We start from the raw sequence: 10,568 nt of genomic DNA, 5'->3' as shown, positions 1-10,568 counted from the left end.
GTGCCCTATCCAGCCATATCCCTGTGCCCTATCCAGCCTTGTCCCTGTGCCCTATCCAGCCTTATCCCTGTGCCCTATCCAGCCTTATCACAAGCCCTGTGCCCTATCCAGCCGTATCCCTGTGCCCTATCCAGCCTCATCACAAGCCCTGTGCCCTATCCAGCCTTATCCCTGTGCCCTATCCAGCCTTATCCCTGTGCCCTATCCAGCCGTATCCCTGTGCCCTATCCAGCCTTATCCCTGTGCCCTATCCAGCCTTATCCCTGTGCCCTATCCAGCCTTATCCCTGTGCCCTATCCAGCCTTATCCCTGTGCCCTATCCAGCCTTATCCCTGTGCCCTATCCAGCCTTATCCCTGTGCCCTATCCAGCCTTATCCCTGTGCCCTATCCAGCCTTATCCCTGTGCCCTATCCAGCCTTATCCCTGTGCCCTATCCAGCCAAAGCCCTGTGCCCTATCCAGCCATATCCCTGTGCCCTATCCAGCCATATCCATGTGCCCTATCCAGCCATATCCCTGTGCCCTATCCAGCCATATCCCTGTGCCCTATCCAGCCATATCCCTGTGCCCTATCCAGCCATATCCCTGTGCCCTATCCAGCCATATCCCTGTGCCCTATCCAGCCATATCCCTGTGTCCTATCCAGCCATATCCCTGTGCCCTATCCAGCCAGATCCCTGTGCCCTATCCAGCCATATCCCTGTGTCCTATCCAGCCATATCCCTGTGCCCTATCCAGCCATATCCCTGTGCCCTATCCAGCCATATCCCTGTGTCCTATCCAGCCATATCCCTGTGCCCTATCCAGCCAGATCCCTGTGCCCTATCCAGCCATATCCCTGTGTCCTATCCAGCCATATCCCTGTGTCCTATCCAGCCATATCCCTGTGCCCTATCCAGCCATATCCCTGTGCCCTATCCAGCCATATCCCTGTGTCCTATCCAGCCATATCCCTGTGCCCTATCCAGCCATATCCCTGTGTCCTATCCAGCCATATCCCTGTGCCCTATCCAGCCATATCCCTGTGCCCTATCCAGCCATATCCCTGTGCCCTATCCAGCCATATCCCTGTGCCCTATCCAGCCATATCCCTGTGCCCTATCCAGCCATATCCCTGTGCCCTATCCAGCCTTTTCCCTGTGCCCTATCCAGCCTTTTCCCTGTGCCCTATCCAGCCTTATCCCTGTGCCCTATCCAGCCTTATCCCTGTGCCCTATCCAGCCTTATCACAAGCCCTGTGCCCTATCCAGCCATATCCCTGTGCCCTATCCAGCCTTATCCCTGTGCCCTATCCAGCCTTTTCCCTGTGCCCTATCCAGCCATATCCCTGTGCCCTATCCAGCCTTATCCCTGTGCCCTATCCAGCCGTATCCCTGTGCCCTATCCAGCCATATCCCTGTGCCCTATCCAGCCTTATCCCTGTGCCCTATCCAGCCGTATCCCTGTGCCCTATCCAGCCTTATCCCTGTGCCCTATCCAGCCTTATCACAAGCCCTGTGCCCTATCCAGCCTCATCACAATCCCTGTGCCCTATCCAGCCTCATCACAAGCCCTGTGCCCTATCCAGCCTTATCCCTGTGCCCTATCCAGCCTTATCACAAGCCCTGTGCCCTATCCAGCCTTATCCCGGTGCCCTATCCAGCCTTATCACAAGCCCTGTGCCCTATCCAGCCTCATCACAAGCCCTGTGCCCTATCCAGCCTCATCACAAGCCCTGTGCCCTATCCAGCCTTATCCCTGTGCCCTATCCAGCCTTATCACAAGCCCTGTGCCCTATCCAGCCTCATCACAAGCCCTGTGCCCTATCCAGCCTTATCACAAGCCCTGTGCCCTATCCAGCCTTATCACAAGCCCTGTGCCCTATCCAGCCTTATCCCTGTGCCCTATCCAGCCTTATCCCTGTGCCCTATCCAGCCTTATCCCTGTGCCCTATCCAGCCTTATCCCTGTGCCCTATCCAGCCTTATCCCTGTGCCTTATCCAGCCTTATCCCTGTGCCCTATCCAGCCGTATCCCTGTGCCCTATCCAGCCTTATCCCTGTGCCCTATCCAGCCTTATCCCTGTGCCCTATCCAGCCTTATCCCTGTGCCCTATCCAGCCTTATTACAAGCCCTGTGCCCTATCCAGCCTTATCCATGTGCCCTATCCAGCCTTATCCCTGTGCCCTATCCAGTCTTATTACAAGACCGGTGCCCTATCCAGCCTCATCATAAACCCTGTACCCTATCCAGCCTCATCATAAACCATGTACCCTATCCAGCCTCATCATAAACCCTGTACCCTATCCAGCCTCATCATAAACCATGTACCCTATCCAGCCTTATCATAAACCCTGTACCCTATCCAGCCTCATCATAAACCATGTACCCTATCCAGCCTCATCATAAACCCTGTACCCTATCCAGCCTCATCATAAACCCTGTACCCTATCAAGCCTCATCATAAACCCTGTACCCTATCCAGCCTTATCATAAACCCTGTACCCTATCCAGCCTCATCATAAACCCTGTACCCTATCCAGCCTCATCATAAACCATGTACCCTATCCAGCCTCATCATAAACCCTGTACCCTATCCAGCCTTATCATAAACCATGTACCCTATCCAGCCTCATCATAAACCATGTACCCTATCAAGCCTCATCATAAACCCTGTACCCTATCCAGCCTTATCATAAACCCTGTACCCTATCCAGCCTCATCATAAACCATGTACCCTATCCAGCCTCATCATAAACCATGTACCCTATCCAGCCTTATCATAAACCCTGTACCCTATCCAGCCTTATCATAAACCATGTACCCTATCCAGCCTTATCATAAACCATGTACCCTATCCAACCTCATCATAAACCATGTACCCTATCCAGCCTCATCATAAACCATGTACCATATCCAGCCTCATCATAAACCCGGTGCCCTATCCAGCCTCATCATAAACCATGTACCCTATCCAGCCTCATCATAAACCATGTACCCTATCCAGCCCTCCATGATTTCACATCTTAATCAATATATCTATGACACCATCATACACAGAAAAACTACCTGTTTTGGGGAATATCTTAGTCTATGTTTCCTGTCACATGTTCCCTCTGAAATGACAGCTGTACACTGTGAACACACACACACAGAGGCAGAACTGTTAGCAACTCCTTCTGGCTGATTGTGTTACACCGTGCAATCTCAACAGAAAGAAGACTTTTCATTATCTGACAAGTTGTTTTTTTGGGGGGGAGGAAGTGTTATCAGACCAGATGCCATGTTGGAGAGAAAGTGTTATCTTCACTGGGACGAAGTGAAGAGGAAAAACCCCCCCAGACCAAATCATCTTGGATCCTTAACGCTCTCAGAAGTCATTTCAGCCTGGAACAAGGCAGGCTCCATAAACATCGTCAGAAAGCCTATGAAGTCTGCAATAGAGTTAATGAAGGCTGTGCATTTTCTCAGATGAGTGCTGTCAATATGGGCATCTCTGATAGGAGAGGGGGGGAAGAAGAGATTGCATTGAAGCAAAAGAGACGATTGCCTATGAAAAAACGTGATTCATTAGACTAGACCGAGAGCAACAGGATTGTCTCTCACAGGACATAATCACAAAGCTATGTCAAACAAATGGAAGTGACTCAGTGTGTTTGTCCTTCAGTGTAGCAACTAGAGGTTAGAAGTATGGCTCGTGTGGCTCAGTTGGTAGAGCATGGCGCTTGCAACGCCAGGGTTGTGGGTTCAATTCCCACGGGGGGACCAGGATGAATATGTATGAACTTTCCAATTTGTAAGTCGCTCTGGATAAGAGCGTCTGCTAAATGTTAAGTAACCACTGACTCACAGTGGCGGAATGGCCATCTGGCATTTTGGGAAAATTGTATATTTTTTGCACAGTCTAAAGTGTTTTTTAATGAGGGCCTCAATAAAATAATTGACCGGTGTGGGGGCCTCAAGGAAAAAAATAGGCCGTTGTCTTAGTAAATGCCGAGGCCGATTTCTGGTCCCAGTCTTCCCCTGCTAATGCATATTGACTGGATTATGGCTTGGCTGTGGGACTAATACCTTTAGGATAAGTTCACTGTCTTGTTTGGATGTTACTGTGGATAGAATCAGGTGCCGAAGCTTTGAGATTCTTAACTCGATAATCTCGTAAACCATGCAACTACAAATCTGGCCCAAGGAAGTGAGAGAGAGAGAGAGAGAGAGAGAGAGAGAGAGAGAGAGAGAGAGAGAGAGAGAGAGAGAGAGAGAGAGAGAGAGAGAGAGAGAGAGAGAGAGAGAGAGAGAGAGAGAGAGAGAGGGAGAGAGCGACAGAGAGGGAGAAAGCGAAAAACTTAAAAGGATGGCTGAGTTAGGTGCTGTGATGTGTTGAGACCAGCACTGCAGGCAGGCTAGCGTTGTCTTAGTTGTGTACATTATCATTTGGGCAGGCTGCGCCCAGGGCTGTGCTAGCAGTGTGATAACAAAGGCATGAAGCAGGCTTAGTCTCCTGGAGAAAAGTTTCTTTAATCAGACAGCCCTGATGCGCTTACTGAGCAAAGACTGAGGGAATGGAAGAGGAGAAACACATGTCAGATAATCAGGGAAGGGGAAATTTGATTTCCTTAGAATCTGATGGAAGAAGAGGAGAAAAACCCCATTCCCCTTATCGCTTGTCAGCAAGATATCCACACTATGCAGATTCTCATTTCGAACTAGGTCTCTTGACTCTTTGTAAATTAGTTAAATCCTTCAATTTCACATTTCTTATTTAACTTGTCCGTTTTACGTGGTTATCCTCACTCTTTTGTAATCAGTAGGGCTTCTGTTTCAATTTGTCAAACTGACTTTGTCAAGAATTCATTCTTAAAAAAAAAAAGGAAAATATCATCCGTTTGTGAGTTAATTGAACAGATGGTGGATAGTAGTGTCTGTCTAGATAACCCTGTGGTCTCGGTCGCTAGCAGCCTCTGGCTCTTCCAGCCTCTGGCTCTTCCAGCCTCTGGCTCTTCCAGCCTCTGGCTCTTCCAACCTCTGGCTCTTCCAACCTCTGGCTCTCCAGCCTCTGGCTCTTCCAACCTCTGGCTCTTCCAGCCTCTGGCCCTTCAACCTCTGGCTCTTCCAGCCTCTGGCTCTTCCAACCTCTGGCTCTTCCAGCCTCTGGCTCTTCCAGCCTCTGGCTCTTCCAACCTCTGGCTCTTCCAGCCTCTGGCTCTTCCAGCCTCTGGCTCTTCCAACCTCTGGCTCTTCCAGCCTCTGGCTCTTCCAACCTCTGGCTCTTCCAGCCTCTGGCTCTTCCAGCCTCTGGCTCTTCCAGCCTCTGGCTCTTCCAACCTCTGGCTCTTCCAGCATCTGGCTCTTCCAGCCTCTGGCTCTTCCAACCTCTGGCTCTTCCAGCCTCTGGCTCTTCCAACCTCTGGCTCTTCCAGCCTCTGACTCTTCCAACCTCTGGGCAGATTGGGCCTGCATCCCAAATGGCACCCTATTACCGATAGTGGGGGGGGGGGGCACTGGGGGCCTTCACTATATAGTGCACATCTTTAGACCAGGTCCCAAGGGAGGGGGGCAATGGGGCCCTTTCTTTTTGAATTTTGCGCTCTACATTTTCCCTGGCTATTGGCCAAGTGGGATGCTACCGACCCACATATCCCAGAGAGGTTAACGTCACTCTGATAAGCAATAGTTCTTCCCGGCTGTATGTAATAACACTTAAGATTTTCTGGGCTAACAATGTAAGAAATAATACATTAAGAAATGAAATACTGCAAAGTTTCCTAAGGACTAGAAGCGAGGTGACCCTCTCTGTCAGCGACATCTTGAGGAGAGTGGAGAGGAAGGGAGAGGAGAGGAGAGTGGAGGAGAGGAGAGTGGAGAGGAAGGGAGAGGGGAGAGAAGGAAAGGAGAGGAGGAAAGGAGAGTGGAGAGGAAGGGAGAGGAGGAAAGGAGAGGAGACGTTAGATGATAGGAGAGGAAGGTGTAGGGAGAGGAGAGGGGAGAGGAGGAAAGAAGAAGAGAGGAGAGTGGAGGAGAGGAAAGTGGAGGGAAGGAGAGGAGAGTGAAGCAGAGGAGAAGAGAGGAGAGTGGAGGAGAGGAGAGGAAAGGAGAGGTTTAGTGAGATGATTGGAGTAGAGAATGTAGGGAGAGGAGCTTCAGATCTCTGCTCTTTTCCACAACCCACTCCTAACTGCATCCCAAATGGCAACCATTCCCCTATGGGACAACAGCACTCTACAGTATAGGGAAAAGGGTGCCACTTGGGACACGGTCCCTCTTAACATCACAAACGACCAGTTACGTTAATGGCTGCCTGCCTTGGCAGTTACCTTAATGGCTGCCTGACTTGGCTGACAACGGCGTCCTGTGATCATAGACAAAGGTCAGCGTCCCAAATGAAACCCTATTCCCTTTATAGTGCACTGCTTTGACCAAGGCCCAGAGGGAATAGGTTATCATTTGGTACTCATACCAAGACATCTTCCTTCAACGCCGTTAGAGAAGTAGGTGTAGCCTTAACCTTTAGCTAAGCAGTAAAAATAGCCCAGGACATAAAACATTAAGTTAATTAACAGAGCACTACTTTGCAAAGTCTACAATCAAACAAATCAAATCAAATCAGCCCATTTGGCAGACTGTAGGAGAAGACCAATACTTAGTAACAAACAGGTCATTTGGCAGAATGTAGAAGTCCAGTACTTTGTATGTAAGGGAAGACCCCCCTGAAATAGACAAAAATGAATGGGAACATATTGGCACCGTACGAAACATATACATGATGTCCAATACCACTCAAATGGACGGCATTTCATTCAAAGCTCATGGCAAAGTTCATATGGGAAATGTCAAGTGTCACACAGCAAAAATGCAATAGATGACGAGCACAGTACATTTTCAAATTGCAAATGCACATCAAGTCAAGACCCAAGAGTCAAATTTTGAAAAATATATATTTTTTTCAAAAACTTATCACCCCCTTAAAAAAGTGATTTCTGGACCGTTTTTCGAAATTTTCTAGATTATTTTGTCAATTATACATGTATAAGAAGTGTATGAACATACTTTTGTTATATTTTATTGTCATATTTTTTTTACTTGTCCATAAGGCATATGTTTTGTCCATTTGTAATATGATTTCATAGGAAGTCAAAAGTCCAAGTCAGAAATCAGTGAATCATTGCCAAATGCCATAAGAAATGTCCAAATGCAATACATAAGTATTGAAAGTACCAAATCAGGATGTTATGTCCATTTGCCATGTACGATCATAGGAAGTCGGTTTCCAAACCCAAAACTCAGTGAACCATGTCCAAATGGTATTTATACTGCCCAAATGATATAAAGCACTTTATTAAGCCATGAATCAACCTAGATAGTCTATTTGTCATGTATGATGAGGGAGAAGTGGGACTCTGTTGTTTTTAATAATTTTTTGAAAAACGTCCAAAATGATCAGGGATGGGCACGGGTGGGGGGTGCTCCCTACCCAGCCGTAGACCCATTGCTCCCCCTAAAGGCATTAAAAAACATTTAAAAAATGTGCTCCTGGTAACCCATTCCAATCACCAGGTGCACGGCTCTCCATTTGTAATATGTTTCAATGGGCATTTACCATCACGAATTTGACATGCTCAAAAATACTGCAGAAATGCAAAATTGACAGGCCCGATGAACTCAGGATGGCCGGGCAGTGATAGTGGTTCCACTCCATCGCTCGATGTGTTGATTTCATCATGTCCAGTTGGTGATGTCATTTCACTGTTGAATCTTATTGCAAATATACTGTCCATTTGCAATATGTTTCAATGGGCATTTACCATCACAAATTTGACATGCTCGCTCGTTGGTGTTGATTTCAGAATGTCAATTTGGTGATGGTCTATCACTGTTTAACCAATTGCAAATGTACAAAAGTCAGCCAGCAAGTCACCGTCCATCAGTCAATTAGATATAATTCTGACACCAAACTGATACAAACTGAAACCACACTCACTTTTTCCAATCAATGATTTCAGAAAATCACAGAAAATCACAGAAATCTCGTAGAGCTCCAAAACCCACCTTAACAGACTCGTCTGAACACGCCGCAACTGGATCTGTAACTTTTTGGGGAAAAAACACACATTTCTTTGACCATCACCAATTGTACATTGTACTATTTCTCTTAAATTACGACAGATAAATGTCTGGCTATTTTTTCCTGACACCATAGGTTCATGTACTTTGATGTGAAGCGGTCAAATTAGCACTCTATTTTCATTTTTGACCTTTAATCCCAGAAAAATGGCCTTCACTCAAAAGACATTGAGGCTTCGACACCATCTTGTTCGAGGCTAACTGCTCATTATGCCAAACCTATGCTCACAAAGTTTCGTCTTCAAAGTATTTTCCGTTTAGGAGAAATGGCCATGTCGTGATTGGTGATGTTTGGTACATTTGCAATAAGATTCCATTCGCCATCTGGTGGAATTTACCGGGACAGCGGAAAAATGACCAGAATTTTTAAATTTTATAAAACGGAAACCGAATGTTCGAGAGACTTCGTTCGATGACTTCCCGGAAGATGTTTTACAAACATTCGCGGACGTCTAGTAAGGGACCGTATATTTGCAATATGGAGATTCTCATCGATCATACAGCAAATGCCGAAAAGTGCCCTTCATGTTTGAAAAGGCCATTTGGCAGAATGTAGAAGTCCAGTAATCAGATAAGAAAAGGGAAATGATTGGTGACAGTGATACAGTGGCTTCACCCCCTTTGGCATTTTTCCTATTTTGTTGCCTTACAACCTGGAATTAAAATATTTTTTTCGGGGGTGTTGTATCATTTGATTGACACAACATCTCTACCACTTTGAAGATTCAAAATATTTTTTGTGTGAGACAAACAAGAAATAAGACAAAAAAAACAGAACTTGAGCGTGCATAACTGTTCACCCCCCAAAGTCAATACTTTGTAGAGTCACATTTGCAGCAATTACAGCTGCAAGTCTCTTGGGGTATGTCTCTATAAGCTTGGCACATCTAGCCACTGGGATTTTTGCCCATTCTTTAAGGCAAAACTGCTCCAGCTCCTTCAAGTTGGATGGGTTCTGCTGGTGTACAGCAATCTTTAAGTCATACCACAGATTCTCAATTGGATTGAGGTCTGGCCTTTGACTAATCCATTCCAAGACATTTAAATGTTTCCCCTTAAACCACTCGAGTGTTGCTTTAGCAGTATGCTTAGGGTCATTGTCCTGCTGGAAGGTGAACCTCCGTCCCAGTCTCAAATCTCTGGAAGACAGAAACAGGTTTCCCTCAAGAATTTTTGCTGTATTTAGCGCCATTCATCATTCCTTCAATTCTGACCAATTTCCCAGTCCCTGCCGATGAAAAACATCCCCACACCATGATGCTGCCACCAACATGCTTCACTGTGGGGATGGTGTTCTCGGGGTGATGAGAGGTGTTGGGTTTGTACCAGACATAGAGTTTTCCTTGATGGTCAAAAAGCAACATTTTAGTCTCATCTGACCAGAGCACCTTCTTCCATATGTTTGGGGAGTCTCCCACTTGCCTTTTGGTGAACACCAAACGTGTTGGCTTATTTTTTCTTTAAGCAATGACTTTTTTTGCCACTCTTCCGTAAAGCCCAGCTCTGTGGAGTGTACGGCTGAAAGTGGTCCTACGGACAGATACTCCAATCTCCACTGTGGAGCTTTGCAGCTCCTTCAGGGTTATCTTTGGTCTCTTTGTTGCCTCTCTGATTAATTCCCTCCTTGCCTGGTCTGTGAGTTTTGGTGGGCGGCTCTCTCTTGGCAGGTTTGTTGTGGTGCCATATTCTTTCCATTTTTTTATAATGGATTTAATGGTGCTCCGTGGGATGTTCAAAGTTTTGGATATTTTTTTTATAACCAAACCCTGATCAGTACTTCTCCACAACTTTGTCCCTGACCTGTTTGGAAAGCTCTTTGGTCTTCATAGTTCCGCTTGCTTGGTGGTGCCCCTTGCTTAGTGGTGTTGTAGACTCTGGGGCCTTTCAGAACAGGTGTATATATATACTGAGATCATCATGACAGATCATGTGACACTTAGATTGCAAACAGGTGGACTTTGTTTAACTAATTATGTGACTTCTGAAGGTAATTGGTTGCACCAGATCTTATTTAGAGGCTTCAGAGCAAAGGGGGTGAAAACATATGCACTCACCCCTTTTCCGTAGTTTTTTAAAAAACATTTTGAAACAAGTAATTTTTTTCACTTCACCAATTTGTCTATTACATGAATTCCCCGCAAAAATCTATTTAAATTACAGGTTGTAATGCAAAAAAATAGGAAAAACGTTTAGCGGGACAAATCCTTTTGCAAGGCACTGTAAGTGGTTAAATATACAAAGGACCATTTGGGCACAGCTATTAATCCATTAGAATAAAATCTGACTTCATCATGATTGTAGTGCATTCTACTCGTCATCCCCCAATTAAAGCATGTAACTTGTGGATACAGTAAGCCTATCTTTAATAACAGTCATCACAATAGGTCACAAGAGGTTCGTTAGTTTTGATTTTCCTTTAATCTACCTTTATTAGTACTCAGACTGGGCCTGTCTTTGATCAATATTACTCAC

The 10,568-nt window shown here is 46.1% G+C and overlaps 1 protein-coding gene across 1 annotated transcript; it reads right to left on the bottom strand.

Annotated features, from left to right (window-relative positions):
- Positions 1-4,901: 4,901 nt before the first annotated feature.
- On the bottom strand, positions 4,902-5,435 carry LOC139549681 (octapeptide-repeat protein T2-like). The gene has a single exon (XM_071360343.1). It carries the CDS (start codon positions 5,433-5,435, stop codon positions 4,902-4,904), a length of 534 nt encoding a protein of 177 aa, XP_071216444.1.
- Positions 5,436-10,568: the final 5,133 nt, after the last annotated feature.

This window comes from Salvelinus alpinus, chromosome 22 (assembly GCF_045679555.1).
Source record: "Salvelinus alpinus chromosome 22, SLU_Salpinus.1, whole genome shotgun sequence".
In the NCBI taxonomy this organism is placed as follows: Eukaryota; Metazoa; Chordata; class Actinopteri; order Salmoniformes; family Salmonidae; genus Salvelinus; species Salvelinus alpinus.
Note: the sequence above shows the minus strand (reverse complement) of the source record. Positions and strands in the feature narration are given on the sequence as shown.

What these genes read in the sequence shown, in the direction of transcription:
- LOC139549681 (XM_071360343.1), bottom strand. Translation starts at nt 5,435, where the DNA reads ATGCAGGCCCAATCTGCCCAGAGGTTGGAAGAGTCAGAGGCTGGAAGA.